Raw genomic sequence first — 26,391 nt, forward strand, 5'->3', positions numbered from 1 at the left:
ACATCCAAAATATGTACTGTTGGTGTGCCTCCAGGAACAGGGTTGGGAAACACTGGCCTACGCTATTATTGTCTATTGGAAGGAATGCGTCAATAGAGCAGCCATTTTAGTACAGCGTAGCGCTTCTTTGAAATTAATGTGGGATTAAGGTGCAGTGGAGGACTGTGGCTATCCAGAGCCAGAGATATATACACATATATTTATGATATATAGGTAGTCTGTATGCATTTTTTTTTTTAAATTACGAAACTGCGATCTCCATTATGAATGATTTGTGTGAACCATCAATATCCCTGCGTCTCAATGTGCATATCCACCTTTCTGACCTAAATGTTATATAACATTTGTTATATTCAATAATTTATGGTGGACAGTATGTGCATTGAGGCACAGGTGCTGTTATGTTATCAGGCCCCCTAATAAGTTACTTCAAAAACTAGCCCTTTCTTCACTTAGCCAACAATAACACAAGTTTCTGCCACCGCAGTGTCTTGTTGTCATATTTCATTTACATTGTTTGCTGGTTTTATTTAACAAAACTAGCATAAACCTAGTATTTAGTGCGAGTTGGTGCTACTTTCCTTATGATCAGTGCAGTAAGTGACTGTATTATCATCAATAATGTTACGTGTTTAAGACAAAAGTAAAAAAACGAAATCTTACCTATGAAATGTTCTGCCTTTATGCTTTGTTTTCTTTGTTTGCTTATTACTACACCCATATGCAGCGCTAAAGTCCAGCATCTTCACATTGGCTAACGTCTTGACTAGTGCGGCTGTCCTGGGAGCACTGTACAAATGTGGCGGCGCTATTGACGCATGCTCAGGGTCCCTATGCGATATCTATTGTATATATTTATGGTGTTCTTCAAACTGATATGGATTTCTTTCAGAACGTGAAAATATTTTGTTGGTAATGTTGGTAACCAAACGGGTTTCTAAATATAAAACACTTTGCAAATAGTTTCATGTTTATTTTATTTATATCACACATTTAAAATAGCCATGAGATTGACCGAAGTGCTTTACAGCATCATACATTTTGGAATACAGAACTAGCCAGCAAAAAAAATAGGAAATAAAAAATAGGAAATAAAACAGGCAGAATACAAATTTCCTATTAGGCCAATGAAAAAACAACAAGTGGGTTTTAAAATATATCTAAACACTAAATTAGATTGAACATCTGGGAAAGGAAAACTATAATAAGCAAGGGTTTTATAGCTTACAATGTTAATAAATGTAATAAATGCTGTCAAATCAAAATATTTCTCTCTAAAGCTGCTTTTTGTAAACCTGAAAATGTTTGTATTTAACATAATGACTGTAAATGTGTGTTTGAGGATATATTCTCATTTAAATCTCATATGAAACTACTCACTGAAGCTAAGCAGGGCTGAGCCTGGTCAGTACCTGGATGGGAGACCACATGGGAAAACTAGGTTGCTGTTGGAAGTGGTGTTAGTGAATCCAGCAAAGGGCGCTGAACCTGCAGTCTGTCAGCGTCCTAATGCCCCAGTATAGTGAATGGGACACTGTACTGTCAGTGGGCAGCGTCTTTCAGATGAGACATTAAAACGAGGTCCTAACTCTCTGTAGTCATTAAAAACCCCATGGCACTTCCCGTAAAGAGTGAGGATGTAACCCTGACCAAATACCCTCCATCGGCCCTTACCCATCATGGCCTCCCAATTAACCCTATCACCTGAATTGGCTGTATCACTGTCTCTCCACTCCACCTATAGCTGATGTGTGGTGAAGCACTGGTGCTGTTGTCCTCTGGCTGCCGTTGCATCATCGAAGTGGATGCTGCACATTGGTGGTGGTGTGAAGAGACCCCCCTCATGATTGTGAAGCGCTTTGGATGTATGGCCATACATGATAAATGTGCTATATACAGTTGAAGTCAGAATTATTAGCCCCCCTTAGATTTAAAAAAATATATATATTTCCCAAATGATGTTTAACAGAGCAAGGAAATTTTCACAGTATGTCTGATAATATTTTTTCTTCTAGAGAAAGTCTTATTTGTTTTATTTCGGCTAGAATAAAAGCAGTTTTTATTTTTTAAAAGCCATTTTACGGTCAATATTATTAGCCTCTTTAAGCTTTATTTCTTTTCGATAGTCTACAGAACAAACCATCATTATACAATAACTTGCCTAATTACTGTAACCTGCCTAGTTAACCTAATTAACCTAGTTAAGCCTTTAAACGTCACTTTAATAGTATAGAAGTGTCTTGAAAAATATCTAGTCAAATATTATTTACTGTCATCATGGCAAAGAGAAAATAAATCAGTTATTAGAAATGAGTTACTAAAACTATTATGATTAGAAATGTGTTGAAGAAATCTGCTCTCCATTAAACAGAAATTTGGGAAAAAGTTTATAGGGGGGCTAATAATTCTGACTTCAGCTGTAAATACACATTACATTACATATGTAATTAATTGCATTAATCAACATTGTTTAATTAATTACAGTAAACTTTGAATTGATTGACAGTCCTATACTAAAAGCATGTTTAATGTCTGAAAAAGCCGCTTTTGTTGATCAGCAAGCCACTTTAGTGCCATTATTGAACATTCACAATTTCAGGACTCATCAGATGAATTTATTGGCAGTACGGTGCAAAAAATGCTTTCTTTCGTAGTTTTTTGGTCTTGTTTCTTGTCCAAATATCAGAAAATTCCTAAATCAAGAAGCATTTTCTAGACAAGCAAAGCATATTGTCTTGTTTTCATAAATAATCTGCCAAAATGAAGTGAGTTTTTCCTTAAAACAAGCTAAAAATCTGCCAATGGGGTCAGCAAAATAGACTTGTTTTTCCTTTTGATGGAAGATTAATCTTCTTACCCGAATGGCAGATTATTTAGCTCATGTTAAGGAAATAGCTATAGTTCTGCAGTTTTGTCTCCTGTACAGACAGAACAGATTGATCAGTTGTGTGACGTCAGTAAAGAGTGATTTCTCTCTGTCGCACTCAGTTATTTGCCTTGGTTTGAGGTCTTCTACAAACTTCTGAATAACCTCGCGGAGTGCTCATCAAAAGGACAGGTGAGCTTTTAACATCTTTTTTTTTTTTTGAAAGTTGCTTTTGCTCAGCAAGACTGCTTTATTTAATCAGAAACACACAAAAAAATCTAACACAGTGTTTCTCAACCACGTTCCTGGAGGACCACCAGCTCTGCACGTTTTCTGTGTCTCCTTAACCAAACACACCTGATTCAGATCATCAGCTCATTGGCAGAGACTGAAAGATCTGTAATGGGGGTAACGGACAAAGAAGACATCCAAAACATGCAGTGCTGGTGGGCCTCCGAGAACGTGGTTGAGAAACACTGTCAGATTGAACATGATCCTTCATGCTAATCTGCTGATCTCTCAATTATTTAAGTAAAGCTCTTATGATAAATGTCGAAAATATTGTAAATGAGAACATTTTGATTTTAAATGATTACAAGAAATATGATCAGTAGCTTTTTTATACTCTTGATTTTGCATAAATTAGCAAAAAAGTGTTTTATTAGTGCTTAATATCAGTGTTTTAATTTCAGAACTACTCAGTGCAGTCTATTAAATGTATTATTTAGCCATGTTTATTATGTATTATTAAGTGTGTGTGTGTGTTTGTTCACTAATAGACAGCTGTATACAATGTGATATGACTGGAAACCTTAAAATCTAAACATATAAAACATCAGTCAGTTGTCAAAATGTTGTAGTTTATTATAGAACTTAAAGGAGTGATGCTTGATACATTACTGACCATTAGAAAATCAACTAAAAGAATGATTACACTAGCAAAATATTACGGCTGCTACTGATGATCGGTCAGGCTTCTGAATATTAATCATGTCTGGCATTCACACGAGCTGATTGGCTGAAAACACATTGCTGACAGGGTGTAATTTACATGCCAAGCGTCAGTTATCTTTTACAGTAGAGAGTTTTTCCTTAAAACGAGCAAAAACATCTGTCAGTGTGGTTCGCAAAATAAACTAATGTCAAAATATATAACTATAATAACTATAAATAAATAACTATATCCTATGTGAGCATTACAGAGTGTTTGGGTTGTTGCTAGAAGGGATACAGCTGTAGCCGGAAGTTAACAATAATTATTTATATTATTTATTATATTACCCATGAATTGTGTTGTATTAACGTCTACACCAACCCTAAACCCAACCCTCACAGCAATGAAAAAACAGTAATTATACAGAGTATTATTCATATTATTGATTAAATTACTCATTAATTGTATTTTATTAATGTCTACCCCATCCTAAGCATAAACCCAACCCTCACAATAAAGTAAAAACTGTAATTATACATGGTTTTATTCATATTATTGATTCAATTACCCATTAATTGTATTTTATTGACAACTGCCCCACCTCAATCCCTAAACTTACCCCTCACAGTAGTGTAAAAATGTGAATTTTATGAAAATATGAATTGTTGTAGTGTCACAAAAATTGTTATATTGACATGATTATCTGTAGCTGTATCCCTCTTTTTCTCTTTTATTTAGCTGTATCCCTTCTAGGCTTTTTTTTCTATTTAGCTGTATCCCTTCTAGACTCTTTTTTTCTTTTTAGCTGTATCCCTTCTAGACTCTTTTTTTTTCTATTTAGCTGTATCCCTTCTAGACTCTTTTTTCCTATTTAGCTGTATCCCTTTTAGACTCTTTTATTCTATTTAGCTGTATCCCTTCTAGACTCTTTTTTCCTATTTAGCTGTATCCCTTCTAGACTCTTTTTTTCTATTTAGCTGTATCCCTTCTAGACTCTTTTTTCTATATAGCTTCATCCCTTCTAGACTCTTTTTTCCTATTTAGCTGTATCCCTTTTAGACTCTTTTATTCTATTTAGCTGTATCCCTTCTAGACTCTTTTTTTCTATTTAGCTGTATCCCTTCTAGACTCTTTTTTTCTATTTAGCTGTATCCCTTCTAGACTTTTTTTCTATTTAGCTTCATCCCTTCTAGACTCTTTTTTCTATATAGCTTCATCCCTTCTAGACTCTTTTTTCCTATTTAGCTGTATCCCTTTTAGACTCTTTTATTCTATTTAGCTGTATCCCTTCTAGACTCTTTTTTCTATTTAGCTGTATCCCTTCTAGACTCTTTTTTCTATTTAGCTGTATCCCTTCTAGACTCTTTTTTCTATATAGCTTCATCCCTTCTAGACTCTTTTTTCCTATTTAGCTGTATCCCTTTTAGACTCTTTTATTCTATTTAGCTGTATCCCTTCTAGACTCTTTTTTTCTATTTAGCTGTATCCCTTCTAGACTCTTTTTTTCTATTTAGCTGTATCCCTTCTAGACTTTTTTTCTATTTAGCTTCATCCCTTCTAGACTCTTTTTTCTATATAGCTTCATCCCTTCTAGACTCTTTTTTCCTATTTAGCTGTATCCCTTTTAGACTCTTTTATTCTATTTAGCTGTATCCCTTCTAGACTCTTTTTTCTATTTAGCTGTATCCCTTCTAGACTCTTTTTTCTATTTAGCTGTATCCCTTCTAGACTCTTTTTTCTATATAGCTTCATCCCTTCTAGACTCTTTTTTCCTATTTAGCTGTATCCCTTTTAGACTCTTTTATTCTATTTAGCTGTATCTCTTCTAGACTCTTTTTTTCTATTTAGCTGTATCCCTTCTAGACTCTTTTTTTCTATTTAGCTGTATCCCTTCTAGACTCTTTTTTTCTATTTAGCTGTATCCCTTCTAGACTCTTTTTTCTATATAGCTTCATCCCTTCTAGACTCTTTTTTCCTATTTAGCTGTATCCCTTTTAGACTCTTTTATTCTATTTAGCTGTATCTCTTCTAGACTCTTTTTTTCTATTTAGCTGTATCCCTTCTAGACTCTTTTTTTCTATTTAGCTGTATCCCTTCTAGACTTTTTTTCTATTTAGCTTCATCCCTTCTAGACTCTTTTTTCTATATAGCTTCATCCCTTCTAGACTCTTTTTTCCTATTTAGCTGTATCCCTTTTAGACTCTTTTATTCTATTTAGCTGTATCTCTTCTAGACTCTTTTTTTCTATTTAGCTGTATCCCTTCTAGACTCTTTTTTTCTATTTAGCTGTATCCCTTCTAGACTTTTTTTCTATTTAGCTTCATCCCTTCTAGACTCTTTTTTCTATATAGCTTCATCCCTTCTAGACTCTTTTTTTCTATTTAGCTGTATCCCTTCTAGACTTTTTTTCTATTTAGCTTCATCCCTTCTAGACTCTTTTTTCTATATAGCTTCATCCCTTCTAGACTCTTTTTTCCTATTTAGCTGTATCCCTTCTAGACTCTTTTTTCTATATAGCTGTATCCCTTCTAGACTCTTTTTTTCTATTTAGCTGTATCCCTTCTAGACTCTTTTTTTCTATTTAGCTTTATCCCTTCTAGGCTCTTTTTTCTATTGAGCTGTATCCCTTCTAGACTCTTTTTTCTTTTTAGCTGTATCCCTTCTAGACTCTTTTTTTCTATTTAGCTGTATCCCTTCTAGACTCTTTCTTTTGTTTAGCTGTATCCCTTCTAGACTCTAACCAACTTTTTTCATAAACAAACTAAATAAAATCGTCATTATAATATAATCGTGTTTTTTTCGGCAGACGAATGAAATGACGGAGCTGCTTTTGGCTCTCTACAAGCACCCCGTCCCTCCGGCCAACGGCTCCATCACGCTGCAGATGGTAAGTGCTGATTGGCTGATGGAATCTCCCTTTATGACATCACTTGTGACATCACAATCAGGCTCCTGTGTTCTTCACTGAGGGAGCAAAGCTAATGATTGGAAGTGAGATGCCTGGCGTAGGTGGACACACCCCTAAAGGGGAGGAGTCAGCGGGGGTGAGTCCCTGATTCGCTATAAAAGCAGCCGACCGGACTGAAGCTTCATTCCAGCGTCTAATACATCCTAATAAAAACACTCCACTCTAATCCAGTGTGTGAAACTGACCCCCGACGAGACCATCTCCAATCTAACGCTTGACTAAAACACTAACTGTAACTCAGTCGTCATTGGCTTGACAATTAAAATCAAACTTCATTGGTCTCACTTGAATGAAACTCAGGGTGACTGTGTGTGCGTGTGTGCGTGTGTGTGTTTGTGACATAATGTCTCTCTCCGTCAGATCCCGTACTTTATTGCTCCAGATCCCAAAGCCCTGCCGTCTATTCCAGAGAGTGTGAGTGTCTTCCTGAAGGGCTTCAGGAGCTACTGTGGCTCGATCTGACAGACCATTTGTTGATTGTATTTGTGTGTGTGTATTTGTGTGAGTGAGTATTTCTGTCTGTGTGTATATTTGTGTGTGTGTTTTTGTATTTGCATGTCTACACTGTAAATGTGTTTGTTTGTGTGTATATTTGTGTGTGTGTGTGTGTGTGTGTGTGTATTTGTATCTCTGTGTATATATGTGCATGTATGTCTATATGTGTGGATATGTTTGTGTGTGTGCGTGTGTGTGTGTTTGTATTTGCATGTCTATATATATATATATATATATATATATATATATATATATATATATATATATATATATATATATATATATGTGTGTGTGTATATGTGTGTGTCTATATACGTGTGTGTGTGCGCGCACGCATATTTGTGTGTGTGATTTGTGTGCGCTTATGTATGTGTGTATTTATATTTACATGTACACACGTGTGTGTGTGTGTGTGTATCAGAGGAACCTGACGGAGCTGGTGGTGGCGGTGGATGTTGGTAATCTGCTCCAGCTCTTCGCCAGCATGCTGTTTGAGAGACGGATCCTCATTTACTGCAGCAAACTCAGCACGGTGAGCTCAGAGCTTGTGTGTCTTGATTCTCTTCAGCTACGCATGGCATCAGCAAAACCAAGATCATGCGTTCAGTTTCTCAACAGTGCATTCAAACTCTTTTAATACCATCTAATCTCTTTGGATTCATACATTTGAATGCATAAATATGAGACTTAATCAACACAGGCTCACTGGAAAAACATGCATCAATAATCACCATAAAATCAATTGCTCCAGGTACATTTCGTTGTATCATAGCTAAAAACTTAATATATGAAATAAAAAATATATATATTTTTTACTATTATTTAATGTTTACAATGCAAATCCAATTAGATCCACTTATTTGGTAAACAAAGCAAGTCTCTCATACAATATCTCTACTAAACGACAGAAAATATTACTGTACAGACAGTATTGTAAATAAATCATATGAATATTTTAATATTACTATTATTTTATCACAATAATATTAGTGAAATTAATTTAAAAACGGAATAAATATAAATATACACATGTAAATACATAGACTCAATGATGGGCTGAAAATCTGCGGATTTCTGCGTGCACACATTCTGTGTTGGCCTGCTTATAGCTAATATATACAACATATGAATGTACATATTTGTAATTCCAATGGTTGCAAAACGACATATTTAATCAGTATTTCTAAATATATCTTGCATATATGACAAATTGTGTATGTGTGCAATCTAAATATGGACTAATTGTACAGCATATGTGTAATAATCACATCCAGTATTGGCATATATCAGATTTTTTATGTGGAAGAACTGATAATAGATCAGTTCTGTGGTGTGCTGGCTATCGGTTATTATTTTCTTAAATATGCAAGTGTTTCAGTGAACCCTCAGTATGGATGTGATCAAATACAGATACTTCAGATACTAGAGAGCATTTGATTGGTTAAAAAGTCTGAAGAGAAGCTAAAGTGCAGTGAGATGGGAGCCTTATTAGTGGAACTTTAAGTTTTGAATGCTTAAATAGTCTGAATATCTTATCTTAAAGCACTCTAGCTTGTAGATCATCTGGTCACACTTTATTTTGAAGGTCCGTTTGTTGAATTTAAGTTACATTGCATCTAGATGCCAACTAATTCTCATTAGATTATAAGTAAACTGTTGGGTGAGGGTTAGTATAAGCTGACATGCACTTGCTAAGTTTCTTATAGTCAGTTAAATGTCTGTTTAGCATCAGTATCAACAGATATTAAGCAGACAGTCAACTAATACTCAAATAGACCATCAAAATAAATCGATAATCTTACTAAACACTCTAAAGATGGACAGTGAGAGCTGTTTGTCCCCAAACAAACTTGCAAAAAAAGAAAAGAGGTCAAATTCACTTTGTCATCAGAAACCCAAGTGTGAAAACAGCGTACTGTAACACCCAACAATAGTCGTGACACTCTGAATCTATGTGTGAAGATTTTTATTGCAGCCATTGTTTGGTTTCTGCTTCCTTTAAATATGAATGAAACGTCTTCTGATTGGCTGAGAGTTTGTCTCTTTCAGTGAGAGCAAATGAGTCAATTCCATTCATTAAACATGCATTTAACACTGTATAAAACATGATACCTGTCAACATTGGGATGTGAAAGTAAGGGATATGCCCACCATAATAAGGGACCCCCCCCCCCTCCAAAAAAATAGCCAAATTATATTATTATTATTATTATTCACAAAAGAAAAAAAAATAAACAGTATACATTAGCAGCAAATAAATTAGCAAACATTTCAGCTTATTATAATATAATGAACAGCTATTATAAACAAATAGAATCAAATTCAACTTCACTGTAAAACTTACACATTCTGATTAAAGAGCAGTGAATGAATGTGTTTATTTATTATTTATTTGGTTATTACATTAAATAACAGGTGTCACTTTAAAAATGCACACATCTAACGTTATAACGAAAGCTTTCCTAACTTTTAATGCTCATTTAGGACAAAATTAGCTGTGTTTGAAAAAAAAAAACACCAAGATCGACATCTGTAGATATTATTATTATTATTATTATTATTATTAATTATGTGTATATGTCTGTTCAAACATGCATCCAAAACCCAGACTTTTGCTCCGCTTCAAATTGCGTGTACAGAAGCTTCTTGGGAAACTGCGGCTAATGATCACTATGGAGTGTCAGCTGACAGTCACGCACCGCTATATGACTGTTTTGAAGATTGAATAGGGGGGGGTGACGGCACCTGTAATGGAAAGGAAAGGGAATCCCGCCTTTTTTATATTTATTTCAAAGAGTTTTCATGCCTAAATAAAGCGAAAGCACAGAACAGATTCACATTTAAGAGAAAAGGGCGGCCCCTGGTGGTTCGGCGGTATGGGTTGCATATAGGGAGGATCGGCTCTTTAATGTATATTGCCACCCTTCATAGAAAGATTAATATACCTTTAGGAAAATACCTTTACGGGATGATAGTGGAATAGAACTGTAAAATACGGGAAAAACGGGAGGCTTGACAGGTATGTATAACATTATTCTTAATCACTCTCTCTCTCTCTCTCTGTTTGTGTGTGTTTGTTTAGCTGACGGCGTGTGTTCATGCATGTAACGGGATGCTCTTTCCAATGTACTGGCAACACATCTTTATTCCAGTGCTGCCACCTCACCTGCTGGACTACTGCTGGTGAGATGCACACACACACACACACACACACACTCACACACATTGGCATTGGTGGTTTATGAGAACTGCCCTTAGACATAATGTATTTCATACTGTAAAAACCACTCATTATATGGCCACTAAACCCAAGCCTCAGAGGAAACCCAACCCAAACAAGAACTGAGTTTGACACCCCTGACCCAGGTCATACCATTATACAATTGTCATTATATCATTATAGAAATGTATGTCTTTGTAAACCACCAAAACAACACACACTACACACAGCTGTCCTGCCATTTATTTCAATAGTTCTGTATCAGTTTTCTCATGGGAATGACCTGCTGTTGTACTCTATTAAGCTGGTACAGCTATCTTTATGGTGACTCTTCATGTTTCTACTGTACAGACTGTGTATTCTCTCATTTACCTCTAAACCAACCCTCACAGCAAGCTGTCTGCATTTTTACACTTTCAAAATACTTCATTCTGTATGATTTATGAGCGGTTTTCTTCATGGAGACCACTAAATATCCTCATAATGTCAGGAATTACTGGTATTGCTATACTTGTGACATTTGGTCCCCAGAATGTTAGGAATACAAGGTATACAAACACACACCAGTTTTTTTTTCTCTCATTTTTAGTGCACCGATGCCGTACCTTATAGGAATTCACTCCAGTCTGGCAGAGGTATGACAGACGACTCTTATTTCTGCTCACATTTTGTCACCCAGACACTAATGTTGGTTCCTCCTGTGGGTGTGTGTTGGTTAGAGGGTGAAGAGTCGCGCTCTGGAGGATGTGGTCATTTTAAACATCGACACCAACACCTTAGAGTCGCCTCATGAAGACCTGAAAAAGATCCCGGCTGACGTGGTGAGACACTTTCACATCTCTAACACCTCCCACACTAGGGCAATGGTCTCACACTTAATTTCTGGAGGGCCGCAGCTCTGCTTAGTTTAGCTCCAACCACCTCCATAATAGTCTCTAGTACAGGGGTGTCCAAACTCGGTTCTGTAGGACCGGTGTCCTGGAGAGTTTAGCTCCAACTCAAATCAAACACACCTGAACTAGCTAATCAAGCTCTTACTAGATGTACTAGAAACTTCCTGGCAGATGTGTTGAAGCAAGTTGGAGCTAAACTCAGCAGGACACCGGCTCTCCAGGACCGAGTTCGGACAGCCCTGCTCTAGTAGTCTTGATTAGCTGGATCAGCTGTGTTTGATTAGAGTTGGAGCAAAACTGTGCAGGAATCCAGTTTGAGACCTATGCTCTAGAGCAGGGGTCACCAATCTTGGTCCTGGAGGGCCGGTGTCCCTGCAGAGTTTAGCTCCAACTTGCCTTAACACACCTGCCTGGATGTTTCAAGTATACCTAGTAACACCTTGATTAGCTTGTTCAGGTGTGTTTGATTAGAGTTGGAGCTAAAATCTGTAGGGCACCGGCCCTCCAGGAACAAGATTGGTGACCCCTGCTCTAGAGCCTGTTTCTGGCACACACAATAACCCAAATATCACCTTTTTCCCCAAGGTTGCGAATTTTTATCTCACAATTTCAAGTTTTACATTTGCAGTTACATCTCAGAATTATGACTTTTTTTTCTTAGCATTGTGAGAGTCAAATTGCAACTCCAAAAAAGTTATGTCAGAATTGTAAAATTACAGAAAACGTGGGTGGAAACATGTGTATGAACAACTACATACATTATACACATACACTCACTGGCTACTTTATTAGGTACACCCTACTAGTACTGGGTTGGACCCCATTTTGCCTTCAGAACTGCCTTAATCCTTCATGGCGTAGATTCAACAAGGTACTGGAAATATTCCTCAGAGATTTTGCTCCATATTGACATGATAGCATCACGCAGTTGCTGCAGATTTGTCGGCTGCACATCCATGATGCGAATCTCCCGTTCCACCACATCCCAAAGGTGCTCTATTGGATTGAGATCTGGTGACTGTGGAGGCTATTTGAGTACAGTGAACTCATTGTCATGTTCAAGAAACCAGTCTGAGATGATTCACGCTTTATGACATGGTGCTTTATCCTGCTGGAAGTAGCTATCAGAAGATGGAGACACTGTGGTCAAAAAGGGATGGACATGGTCAGCAGCAAAACTCAGGTGGGCTGTGGCATTGACACAATGCCTGAACCGTTGATACAGGGCCGGATGGATCCATTCTTTCAAGTTGTTGACGCCAAATTCTTACCCGACCATCTGAATATAGCAGCAGAAATGGAGACTCATCAGACCAGGCAGCGTTTCTCCAATCTTCTATTGTCCAGTTTTGTTGAGCCTGTGTGAATTGTAGCCTCAGTTTCCTGTTCTTAGCTGACAGGAGTGGCACCCGGTGTGGTCTTCCACTGCTGTAGCCCATCCGCCTCAAATCAATAGCGCAACTGGGTTGTAGCATATGTTGCCAGATTGATGTAAAAAAGTATTTAAATATTTCAACAAATAGGACTGAAATACCGGAGACTCCTCAGAGTGTTGGGGGACATGATAATCATTAATAAACAAATTAAAATTTATTCGAGGTCAGTTGGCATTTCTGTGTGGAGTTTGCATGTTCTCCCCGTGTTGGCGTGGGTTTCCTCTGGGTGCTCCGGTTTCCCCCACAGTCCAAACACATGCGCTATAGGGGAATTGGGTAAACTAAAATTGACCGTAGTATATGTGTTTGAATGAGTGTGTTTCCCAGTGATGGGTTGCAGCTGAAAGGGCATCCGCTGCTTAAAAACATATGCTAGATAAGTTGGTGGTTCATTCCGCTGTGGTGACCCCAGATTAATAAAGGGACTAAGCCGAAAAGAAAATGAATGAATGACCAGTTATTCTAGTGTACTGTCACTTTTAGGAAGGTTTCTGTGCACAATTTATAAATGAGAGATGTGTGTGTGTGTGTGTGTGTGTGTGTGTGTGTTCAGGTGGCGGGTCTGAAGGTCCGTTTGAAGCGTCAGGCAGCGGCGGCAGGATCAGGAGTCGCTCATGCGTTTCTCAGAGCACAGGCGCTGCTGTTCGGAGGATACAGAGACGCTTTACAGGCTCCTGCTGTGAGTTATACACAATTACACACACACACACACACACACACACACACACAATGAACACACAGCTAAAGCAGTTTTCCTCTGTCTAAAGGAAGGGCCCGTGGTGTTCTGCACCGAGCTGTTTCTCAGTCATAAATCTCAAAGCATGCGGGAGTTTCTGGAGAGCGCCGTCCATCTGCAGTGTTTTAAAGAGGTAAAACACAACATCACTCTTTATTATGACAGATGAGTTCTGTTGTCTTGGTGATGTCAAGCTGTCATGACAAAGATAAAAACAGGTTGTGATGCATTTGTTTGTCAAGTTGTCATAACAAGCAGTGTCATCTTTGCATTTAAAAAGTCTGAGTGAATAACAGTTGTTATAAGCATGCATATAATCTCATCCACATGTGAGATGTGTCAGGTCATGATTATAAAGGTTTCATGACACTCTTATAAACACCCCTTCAATAGTGTTCCAGTGACGGGTGAGAGATTAGAATATTTCTAGTATTTTGGAAGAGTAAACCTATATATAACTAATTATTTAAAATAAATTCTGCTCTCTTCATTAGTTTCAAAAACACTGATTTCTTTACAACGTATTACTTTCCTGTGGATATAAAGTAATCCACTGCACTGTTTCGGGTGCTTGGCTGTTTGTTTATAATTGATTTGTTTGTGGTTATCACCTCATGCCTATGAGAGATGATTATCAATGTACTTGAATGTCCTTCAGTTCATCGACGGGCGTCTGGAAATGCTAAATGAGGGCAGAGAGCCGAGCGATGTGTTTGAGGAAGATCTGCTTCAGTGCGGAGCTTCATCAGGTGCACATTTACATTCACATTTCTTTGATTTGCTGCACTTTTTATTCAGTTTAACCCCTCATCTGCTTGTGTTTCTCTCAGGTGGAGCTAAACTGTGTCGGCAGTGGGTGGGAAATTTAAAGGTATGTTTATACTGTACTCAAGATGTGTGTGTTGATGATTACTGCATTATACTCTGAGTAAATCTGCAGCTTGTGTACAGTTGAAGACACTATTATTAAAATCCTCTTGTGAAATATTTATTTTAGTCAAATATTTATCATTTTTACACATAATAGTTTAATAATTACTTGCTAATTATTTTGCTTGATGCTGGTATTCAACTTAAAGAGACATTTATGGGGGCCGTTCACGCAACAATGAAAGTTTACTCAAAGTGTATTCACCTTCAAGAGGTTCCAAATCTATAAGAGTTTCTTTCTTCTGTTTAACACTGAAGAATATATTTTGAAGAATGTTCAGTAGCTGTAACCATTGACTTCCATAGTAGGAAAAACAAATATTGGATTAATATTCACATATTTCTGTAAACAAGACGATATTTTTAATGCTTCTTGATTTAGTAATTTTCAGATATTTGGACTAGAAAAGAGACAAATTTTGTTTCATGTTCACAGAAAGGTGGAGGAGCTCTGATTGTGACCTGGAAGTCTACAGCCAACAAAGCAGTGAGTATTTATACATGTTAGCTTTTTGGAATTTTAAGGCGGTGTTTATTTGATCAAAAATATGATAAAAAGCACAAAATATTTGACCATTTAAAGTGACTCGTTTCCATGTAAATATATTATAAAATCTAATTCTGTGATGTGAAGCTGAAATATCATTGAAAGAAAGAATCAGAAAGAGCTTTATTGCCAGGTATGTTCACACATGCGAGGAATTTGTTTTGGTGACAGAGCTTCTACAGTGCAACAGGATTACAGAGACAGGACAAAAAACAGATAATAAATATATTTCAAAAAATAGAAGTAAGTAGTGAGTGCAGTAAAAAATGCAGTAGTGAAAGAATAGATAGATAGGTAGATGGATGGATGGATGGATTGATGGATACAGCTGAAGTCAGAATTATTAGCTCCCTGAATTATTGGTCCCTGTATTTATTTTTCTGTTTAACAGAGAGATTTTTTTCAACACATTTCTTATCATAATAGTTTTAATAACTCATTTCTAATAACTGATTTATTTTATCTTTGTCATGATGACAGTAAATAATATTTGACTAGATATTTTTCAAGACACTTCTATACAGCTTAAAGTGACATTTAAAGGCTTAACCAGGTTAATTAGTCAGGTTAGGGTAATTAGGCAAGTTATTGTATAATGATGGTTTGTTCTGTAGACCAGTGTTTCCCAACCCTGTTCCTGAAGGCACACCAACAGTCCACATTTTCAATGTCTCCCTAATCAAACACACCTGAATCACCTAATTAGAACATCAGAAGAGACTCCAAAACCTGAAGTTAATGGGTCAGATAACGGAGACATCCAAAATATGTACTGTTGGTGTGCCTCCAGGAAAAGGGTTGGGAAACACTGCTGTAGACTAAAAAAATAGATTAAAGGGGCTAATAATTTTGTCCCTAAAATGTTTATTTTTTTAATTAAAAACTGCCTTTATTCCAGTTGAAATAAAACAACTTTTTCTTTCTCCAGAAGAAAAAATATTATCAGACATACTGTGAAAATTTCTTTGCTCTGTTAAACATCATTTAGGAAATATTTAAAAAAGAAATAAAAAATAATTAAAAGGGGGGCTAATAATTCTGTGGATGGGTGGGTGGATGGGTTAGATTATCCATGTTAAAAATGTTGTGCTGTTTCATATTTTCTTTTATTCCAAAATTTGATTTCTTTATGCCTTGAAAGTTCAAAACAAAGACATTTAATTCATACACATTATTTATTAAAGTACATAATGTCTTCACTTTCGATCAATGAAATGCATCCCTATTAGCCATTTTCATTGTCTCGGCCTGACATAACTCTGTTCATGTCTCATTCAGACTAAATATCACAGCAAATTTGGGCTGAAAAACCTGCTGTCCTCAAAGGTGAGTTTATATATGGATTATATCATTACTGTTTCCTCTTTGTGAGTGAGTTTGTTTATTTGCATTACATTGATCTGAATAAATGGAACTGAACCGCAACAGTGACATGCATGCTGTTATGCTTTTAATAGTGTGGCCTGGCATAACTCCCTCCATGTTAAAAGCACAAATACACTTATGTAAATTGTTAAATTCATTCATTTTTCTCAACTTAGTCCCTGATTTATGTTTGTAAAATAATTGGTGGAAGAAAAACACCTTGTAGTGTAGTGACCAGTAGGGGGAGCTAGAGGACTAGAAGAGGAGATATACACTGAAACATGTGTTGCATGCAAAACTGTTGCAAATAATTTATTTGTGTTGAATTTAAACAAACAAATTAAATTGAGTATTGTTTAACTTAATTTGTTTGTTTAAATTCAACCCAAATAAATTGTTTACAACCACTTAACGTAAAAAATTGAGTAAATCCAAGGAATCATCTTTGAATAATTTTTTTCAGTATAGTAACACTTTTAATAATGGTCTATTAGTTAATGTATTTATTAGCTAATATCTAAATATGAATAATAAGCATTAAATAATCGTCGTTCAACATTTACTAATGAATTATTAAACTCCAAAGTTGTGCTTGTTAACATAAGTTAATGCATCATGAGATAACATGAACTATTGTTAACATTAACTTTAACAAAGGTGAATAAATATCATAATAAATGTATTAGCAAATGTTTGTTCATCTTAGTGAATTCATGAATTAATGGATCATTATTTTAAAGTGTTACTGGAGATATGTTAAGAAAACATTTACAAAAAGACATTTATTGCCATTTTTAAAATAGGAATGAAATGTGGAAATTGTGAGATGTGTGTTTCTGAGTGTATTTGTGCTTTGTATATTTGAATTTATTGTATTTGCTCGTGTGTGTGTGTGTGTGTGTGTGTGTCTCTGTCTGAAGACAATTTTCTAAAACGTTTGGGGATAGACAAAGTAGACTTTTAATCTTATTTGAACTAAATACTAAACTAAACCAGATTCAGTTGAACTAAATCTCCAACATTGTGATCTCTACCTGAATTGCTGGAATGTTCCACAATCTGAGATATTATATCTAATTCTCTTTTCTCCATCTATTTTAAGCTGCATTTGTACAATCTACATTATAAAAAGCACTGTAGAGGTAAAGAGGAATTGAAATTGTCATTTTCCTCAGGATCAGCCAGAGGCCTGTACGCTGCAGCGGGGCGGGTCTGTGTGTGAACCTCACACATATCGCCTCATCCAATCAGATTGCCTTCAGAACCGTCTGCCAATCACACAGCACTTTGGGAAGGTGAGTGACGCCTGGCAAACTACCCAAAACTAGCCTCAGATCTGCTTTAAAATGACTAAACTATAACGCTGCATGAGAAATGAAGAGTGCTGCAGTTTGGCGCCATCTAGTTGTCCGGAAAAGCACAGCACTTTGACTTGTTCTTTTCTTTCTCAAATCTTAATTAAAACTCAAACTTGCTTTGTTGTCATGGCTGTAAAAACGCCATATTGTCAAATATGTGGAGAGACTTAATAACAGCGAACAGATCAAAATAATAGAATTAAAACTTAATTGAAACTTAAACTGGAGCGTGTGTGAACACTTCATACCACAGTGCTCGGCTTATAAACACACACTATGCTAGACTCCTGCTTTTCTTTTCTTCCAGTCTCGTCCTCGACGGCCTGCACAGAAACACCATCGACAGAAAGAGCAAAAGACACCAGTTGACAACACCACCTATGAGGACAGGTGAGAAGATCCATCCATCCATCCATCCATTCAACTATCATACATCTATACCTCCACTCATCTGCAGTATACATCTGTCCATCCATTTATCCATCCACCTATTCATCTATCCAGCTGTTCATTTATTTATGCATCCAACTATAAATTCATTTATCCATCCATACATAAATCCCCCATACATTCATCCATCCATCTATAATTAATCTATACATCCATCCATTTATCTATCCATAAATATATTCATCCATACATCCAACTATAAATTCATCCATCTATACATTCATCTATCCACCCAAACATCATCCAGACATCTATACATTTACCCACCCATAGATCATCAATTCATCTATACATTCATCCACCCACCCACCTATAGATCACCCATTCATTTATACATCCACCCTTAGATCATCCATTCATTTATACAACCATCCACCCACACATCATCCATCCACCCACCCATAGATCATCCATTCATCTACCAACATTCATTCATCCACCCATACTTCTATACATTCATTCATCCATCCACCTATACATCATTCATCCATACAACCATCCATCCATCCACCCACAGATCATCTATTCATCTATACAACCATCCACCTATACATCATCCATCCACCCACCCATAGATCATGCATTCATCTAACCAGACATTCATTCATCCATACATCTATTCATCCATCCACCCATATATCTATAAATCCAGGCACCCATAGATCACCCATTCATTTATGCAACCATCCACCCACCCACCTATACATCATTCATCCATCCATCCATCCACCCACCCATAGATAATCCATTCATCTATACAACATCCTCCCATACACCATCCACCCTCCCATAATCATCTATTCATCTACCCATACATTCACTCATCCATCCATACCGCTATACATTCATTCATCCATCCACCCACGCATACATCATCCATCCCTCCACCCATACATCTATAAATCCAGCCACCCACGGATCACCCATTCATCTATACAATCATCCACCCATACATCATTCATCCACACAACCATCCATCTATACAGCCACCCATAGATCACCCTCTCATCTATACAACCAACCATCCACCCACCCATACATGTATATATTCATCCATCCATGCATACATTATCCATCCATCCACCCATACATATAAGTCCAGCAACCCATAGATCACCCATTCAACCATACAGCACAACCATCCATCACCCACGCATACATCTATACATTCATTCATCCACAGAACAACCATACATCCACCCATACATCTATACATTCATTCATTCATTCATCCATCCATCCACAGAACCATACATCCCCCCATACATCTATACATTCATTCATTCATTCATCCATCCATCCACAGAACCATACATCCCCCCATACATCTATACATTCATTCATCCATCCACCCACACATCATCCATTCATACAACCATTCATCCACCACATATTGTCCATCCATCTATACATTCATTTATCCATCCCTCAACCTCTCCACCTGTCTCTCGGCCTACAGAGCAGTAGATGCTCCAGATCAGTGTTCTGGCAGCAGTGACGTACAGGAGGAGGAGGAGGAGGATTTCTCTCTGCTGGCCGATGCGGAGGAGATGGACCTGCTGGGCGAAATCTTCGACACCCTGAGCGCTCAGAGCTCCAGAGAGCCGGGTTTACTGTACGGCACACGCAGCCTCGACCTCTTCTGCTCCGACAGTAGCGAATTCATCTCACATGTAAGGCCTGGATCTTTTCACTCAGGGGCGTAGAATTAGAATGCCGCCACCAATATCCATCAACTATTGAAATGTCCCCATGTTTTAATTCACTTTAAAAAAGCTGCACTGTCAATGTTAACCTGGACGTGCAGAAAGGGTTAAATCACGTTCTCTTCTCAAGTCATCTGAAGTAGGTTGAGATTCATAGGTCCCCACCAATGTCAAGAACAAATCTCTGCCCTTAATCTCACTCATCATTCATTTTCATTCGGCTTAGTCCATTTATTCATCAGGTTTACGCAGTGAATGCCCTTCCAGCTGCAACCCATTACTGGGAAACATCCACACACACACTCATACACTACGGACAATTTAGTTAATCAATTCCCCTATAACACATGTGTTTGGACTGTGGGGAAACTGGAGCACTCGGAGGAAACCCATGCCAACATGGGGAGAACATGCAAACTCCACACAGAAATGCCAACTGACCCAGCCGAGACTCAAACCAGCAACCTTCTTGCTGTGAGGACAAAGTGCTAAACACTGAGCCACCATGCCGCCTTACTTTATTTTATTTTTTTTAAATAAATTACATCACAAAATCTTTGAAGCTAATTTATAAATGTAGTAGTATCCATAAAAGTCCCAATGAAACCATTTATGTACCTTCAAATCAGGATTAACAAATTAAATTAATAATAAATAAATAAAACTTTTAAAAGTCTAGAAATATTTTTCCTCACTGAAAATACCATAGTAAAACTTACACAAATCTAAAATCTTCTATGTTAAGCTGCTTTGACACAATCTACATTGTAAAAGTGCTATAGAAATAAAGATGAATTTAATTTAATTATGAACCGCCACTTTATCGTGGTGGAGGGGTTTGAGTGCTGAGTGATTGCTACGTTGTCGGGGGCTAATCCCCCTGGTAGGGTCTTCCAAGGCAAAACGGTCTTAGGTGACAGATCAGACTAAGTGCGGTTCAAAAACCCCTGATCAGTTTCTTAACATTGAGGACCGTGATGTCGCTCGGTATGGTGCAGCCGGGGCCCCACCCAGGAGCCAGGGTTGGGGGTGTGGTCGAGCTTTTTCCCACGAAACCCGGCCGGGCTTAGCTCAAAGGAGCGACGTGGCACCATCCTCCCGCAGGCCCACCACCTGCAGAGGGAGCTGTAAGGGGCCGGTGGATTGTGGAACGGGTGGTGGTCGAAGGTTAGGACCACAACAACCCGATCGTCATGAACAGGAATTGGCTCTTGACAGGCGGATCGGTGCAGCGGCAGTACTGGTCTGTTGTGGTAAAAAAAGGAGCTGAGCCGAAAGGCAGCTCTCAATTTACCGGTCAATCTACGTTCCTACTCTCACCTCTGGTCAAGAGCTTTAAGTCATGACCAAAAGGACAAGATCTAGGATAGAAGTGGCCGAAATGAGTTTGCTTTGCAGGGTGGCAGGGTGCACCCTTATAGATAAGGTGAGCTTTGTCACACGGGAGGAGCTCGGAGCAGAGCAGCTGCTCCTCCACATCGAGAGAAGTCAGCTGAAGTGGCTCGGGCATCTGTTTCGGATGCCCCCAGGACGCCTACCTAGGGAGGTGTTCCAGGCATGTCCCAGTGGGAGGAGGCCTCGGGGATGACCCAGGACACGCTGGAGGGACTAAGTCTCTCAGCTAAGCTGACCTGGGAACGCCCCAGGAACCCCCCGGAGGAGCTGGAGGAAGTGTCTGGGGAGAGGGAAATCTGGGGTTCTGTCCTAAGACTGCTGACCCCACGACCCGGCCCTGGAAAAGCGGTTGAAAATTAATGAATGAATGAAAACTAGCATTAAAATAAATGGTAAAAGAAAAGTACAAACCAATTAAAAATAGCAGTAATATTATATTAGTGGTATAAAATAAAGCTGGATCCACTTACAGCAACATTTCGAGTAAATTTACACAACAACAGTTGTCCTATTACAAGTTTAACAGTAAGACTAAAAAAGCTGCATTATCCATACCAATCAGTAGTTGGCGATGTTGTTACTTTTAAAAAAAAGCACATTACTGGTTGCTTTAAAGACTGGCCTTTTATTTCCAGTGGTGTGTTGTTGTTTTTCCTAAAAGTTGAAAAAGTGAAGAAAAACATCACATTAGAGTGAAAAATGTAAATGCACTGTTTAAATTTCATACACATTTAAGGCAATCAGCTAAAAGTAGCTCTGCAGTATGAAAGTAACAAACAAAACAAGTGATTCTGTTGATCTTACCTGATTTGAAATGGTCAGATATTGCTGTTCACTACTGATCCACACTCTCACTATTTCATTTCATTTCTCTTCCAGAAAGGATTAGCAAACCCAAGCCAGGAGAGTCTGAGTCCGTCCTTTGCAAACAGCGGAAGCCTGATGAGCTGGGAGGAAGAGCTAGAGGAGGGCCCTGATGCTGAGGAGGAAGGGGCTGGTGGTGAGGAGGAGGGGACTGTCAATGAGGAGGAGGAGTCTATCATAGTGATTGACGGGTCAGAAAATGAGCTTAATGAATTAGAGAAGGACTTGACGGAGTTGGGGGAAACACTGTGCTCTGATTTACAAAATCTAGAAGACGCTTCTGTGGATCCTGAAGAGAGCTCTCAAGAAGTGCATGAAAATAAACAAGATAATACACAAATGAATGGTACAATGGAGGAAAGCCTAGATACGGAAACAATAGCTGAAGAAAGGACTGAGACGCAAACTGACAAAGAAGAAAAGCTTCAGAATGAGTGTAAGACACCTGATGCATCAAATGGACACACAAATAAAGAAATCATCTGTCTCAAAGTAAAGATAGACAAAAGAGAAAAGCCTGAGGAGAAAAGTGTTGAACCTCAATCACCTAAAGTCTCATCTACTGTAGCTCTGTTCCAGTCCAAGGTGTTGGTGGACTCTTCAGTTTGCAGAGGGAAGGAAAACTCTCCCAAATCCCCCCTAAGAAGCCTGAAAATCAATGTTGGGTCAGCAAAGGCAATGCAGAGTGAAGAAGACCGCACAAAATCACCAGTTACATCAAATGCAGAGGAGCAAGAACAGGCTCCTGTTAAAGTCTCAGAGCTCAAGAAGAGATTCGAACATTAGAGCATCAAACATTAAGTATATTTTGGTAAAAAAAAAAAAAAAACGCATTTCTCAATCTGCATATTCTCGATCAGCATATTTTGCATGTCTCTTTTTTTTTTTTAAACACAGCTGATTTACATAATGCATGAATAGTGTTCTCACTGACACATCCAACCCAGGCTCATTATTGATACATACCACTATATACAATTATGGACATCGCGAAATACATCTCAGGAGCTATGTTTTTGCAGTTTTTGTTTTCGCGAATCCACCAGAGGCCGCTGTGTATGCTCTTTCAGACCTCAAATTTCTCTCACGAATGCCATTTGCACCTGCTGTTCTCGTAAACCCACCAGAGGCCGCTGTTGACTGACTGACTGACTGACTGACCAATCGACTGACCCACCCTCCTCCTAAACCCAACCCAACAGTGTTTTTTAAATGCAATCCAGACAAGGGAAAGCCATCGCAGCTGTCTGATTTTTACCACGTTTTCAGATTTTACCACATTTTCACCCTGTTATTTACTTGTTTTATTGTACTTTTTGCCTCTTGTTTTTGTTTGACCTGCTTTCTGGAGCCGTTCTTCGCCCAACTCGAACCATGTCATTGTGGTCAACTCCTCTCTGCATCTCAAGTCCACCAACATACAAGGTGAGCTACTGGGCAAACTGGTAACAGCGTAAAAGCCGTCCACATGGAGGTAAGCGGTAGCGCAAAAAGAAACAGAAGCCAACTGCGGTGCCATAACGCCTCGTAGCGTTCATTTTAAAGACCAAATGTAGCCATATCTAGCTCTGGCTACATAATTGACGCTCTTCAGAAATGTATACACTGGGATGTATTCACAATGAGCCTGTGTTGCCACATTCATATGCATAGTCCAATGCATAGTCCACATCCAATGCATAGTGTGCATTGTTCCCTAGTCCCTTCTCCTTCAGTACTCTCTCTGTCCGAGCATAAGAAGCCTTTATTTCACTTCAGAACGTTCATTCGTGGATTTACACAATGGCTTTGCTGGCACCGTCTTGCTAAAGGTGACATAATAATATTTCTCCCTAAATTAATACAATATAAATTTGCATATCACACACTAAAAATGCCATTCGAATGAAACATATATGCTTTCTAAACTCATTGCGGAATATCCCGTCGTGTCCACTTTGTAGGGCACTTGTTGTTGAACTAGCACAAATGTCTGACATTTAGGCAAAATAGGCAATATGCAGCGTGAGGGCCAGGGTTGAGAAACACTGGAGTAAATATAATGGAGGTTATGCATGTGATGTCAGCTGGAGTGACTGTGGCTCCGCCCACTGAGTGGCAAAAAAGACTACAGGCCACTGAATTAAACAGTCAATTATTCTCCTTATACTTTGGTTATCTACTGATGTATTGGAGACATTTGTCAGGCTTCTGTCCTCAAACATGTCCTGTGTGTAGCACTAGTTTCTCACACATCTCCTCCAAAGCAGTTGTGTATTGTGTATTCAGTTGTGTATTGATGTGATTTGTGACTCTTGTAACTGTGAAATCATTCAGCGGAGTGATATGGAGCTGTAATGTGCTAAAAAACCTGCCGGAACTACTTTCAGTGTGTTTATCTTAAAATAACAGCACATGTAAGAATGTTCATCAGCCAATCAGAATCAAGCATTCAATAGCCCTGTGAAAATTCATTCAAAGGAAACACAAGTTAATTTTTTCCCCGTTGCACAAATACGTACACATAAATCATTCGCAATATGACCAATAATGTTGAGTAAATCAGGTCGACTTTTTTCAACTTTTAAATCAACGTCATCCACATAAATTGATCAATGCACCAATTCTGACCACCTCGTTCATCCAAAACATCTGTAATCATTTATAAAAGGCTTATCAGAGAGGGCAATGCTGACTCCAAGCAAATATTGACTCAGTCGAAACCAAAATTACTCTCTCAAATTACACACTGCAAGCGGCGCACAGAATTAAGGACAAGGTTATTTACTCAAAGATGCATTTTACTGAATAGATACAGATATTAAAGTATTATATACAGAACAATAAAACTAGCAAAACAGTATTTGGCAAAGTACAAATATAATCTTTCCTCTCCAGATGTGTTCATTATTTAGACATTTACGTTTTCAGTAGTGCAGTGGGACAATATTTTGGAGGTAAAGCTGCCATGCGTCTTCTTAAAGAGACGGTTCACCCTAAAATTAAAATTCTGTCATCATTTCCTCCACTTATTCCAAACCTATTTGACTTTATTTCTTCTGCTGAAATTTAATAGAGAAATCTGGAAACGTATCAAATCCATGGTGTTTGCTTTTCCTACTATGGAAGTCAATGTAAGATATATTCTTTGGTGAAAAAACAAACTCATCAAGTCTTTGAGGAAGAGTAAATAGTAATTAAATGTTAATTTTAGGGTGAACTGTCCCTTTAAGAAAGACTCTGAATTAAGTAAACCGAAAGCACTGATAAAGGAAACAAAACTAGTTTGGTTGTGCGTGTAAATCCTCTGACTTCACATTTCTTCACTAAATGCATTGGCATGTGTCTTCAAATATCTCCCAGGTGTGTTCATTATTCAGCTGTAACGGTGCAAAGATTTCTTGTATCCCAGTCAAAAATGACCAATAAATACCCACCACCTTTTCTAGTGATTTTTGTGTGCGTGTTGTGTGTCCGCCATGAAGTGTAGACCCAATATAAACAGCTTTATAATGCAAGTTCAGTTTAGGTTGACCTCATTCACCCAAATAATGGTGTGTTTTTTTTCCTCTTTATATCAGTCTTTCCTCTTTTGGCAATGGCAGAGCGAGACCGGGTTTCTCCACTCCTCGGTTTTTGACTTGTTTGCGCTCTTCGGCGCTGGGTTGATAGGATCCCTCCATCTGACGCTTTTTGCGAAGCACGCAAGAAAACAGAGCCAACGCCAAAACCAGCAAGAACAACGCTGGCATATACAGGTCCGACACGCTCCCCGAACTCATGATGCTCACGGCAAACAAACAATCTGAAAACATCCGTGTTTCAAAGGTGTGTCCCTTTAAGACGACACCAGACGAGAGCATCCGTGTTGGTTTTTAAGAGCCGGAGAGACAACACCACTGTCATCCCTTCACATTTTTTTTTTTGGAAGAATGGACTTTAACCTGGAGGAAGAGCGAGATGGTAATTAGGAATTCCTGTAAAGCTCAAACAAGATGATGATAAAGGCTCTACTGTTCGGCTGATGGAGTTAATTATTAGTCCTCCACAGCCTACAGCAACAAGGACGTCCATGAAAACTAATCATTCACTCAGCTTAAACTTTTGAAGGAAAAGTCTGAAGGAAATCAGCATTTTCTAGGTTTATTTTGTTAGTCTTGAGGTGAATAATTAATCTGTGCATTAAAATAGGAAATAGGTTTCGGTTATCTTTCACCAATATCTGAACATCTGCTTCTTCTCTGGAATG

The 26,391-nt window shown here is 38.1% G+C and overlaps 1 protein-coding gene across 2 annotated transcripts in view; it reads left to right on the forward strand.

Annotated features, from left to right (window-relative positions):
* Positions 1–25,594, forward strand: part of dennd1c (DENN domain containing 1C) — a 35,466-nt gene extending 9,872 nt beyond the window's left edge. Inside the window, exons 6-23 of one of the 2 annotated variants that reach the window (XM_056455847.1) lie at positions 2,989–3,058; positions 6,607–6,687; positions 6,770–6,844; positions 7,129–7,182; positions 7,685–7,795; positions 10,346–10,446; positions 11,073–11,118; positions 11,203–11,304; positions 13,366–13,491; positions 13,580–13,681; positions 14,207–14,297; positions 14,379–14,419; positions 14,915–14,965; positions 16,304–16,351; positions 17,566–17,685; positions 18,056–18,138; positions 19,658–19,871; positions 22,179–25,594. In XM_056455847.1, the coding sequence (XP_056311822.1) occupies positions 2,989–3,058; positions 6,607–6,687; positions 6,770–6,844; positions 7,129–7,182; positions 7,685–7,795; positions 10,346–10,446; positions 11,073–11,118; positions 11,203–11,304; positions 13,366–13,491; positions 13,580–13,681; positions 14,207–14,297; positions 14,379–14,419; positions 14,915–14,965; positions 16,304–16,351; positions 17,566–17,685; positions 18,056–18,138; positions 19,658–19,871; positions 22,179–22,949 (2,287 nt within the window). In that variant the 3' untranslated portion in view covers positions 22,950–25,594. The remainder of the gene's footprint in view (positions 1–2,988; positions 3,059–6,606; positions 6,688–6,769; positions 6,845–7,128; positions 7,183–7,684; positions 7,796–10,345; positions 10,447–11,072; positions 11,119–11,202; positions 11,305–13,365; positions 13,492–13,579; positions 13,682–14,206; positions 14,298–14,378; positions 14,420–14,914; positions 14,966–16,303; positions 16,352–17,565; positions 17,686–18,055; positions 18,139–19,657; positions 19,872–22,178) is intronic. The other variant, XM_056455856.1, reaches the window with a different exon arrangement.
* The last annotated feature ends 797 nt before the right edge of the window (positions 25,595–26,391 follow it).

The sequence above is a fragment of the Danio aesculapii genome, chromosome 1 (assembly GCF_903798145.1).
Source record: "Danio aesculapii chromosome 1, fDanAes4.1, whole genome shotgun sequence".
Taxonomy (NCBI): Eukaryota; Metazoa; Chordata; class Actinopteri; order Cypriniformes; family Danionidae; genus Danio; species Danio aesculapii.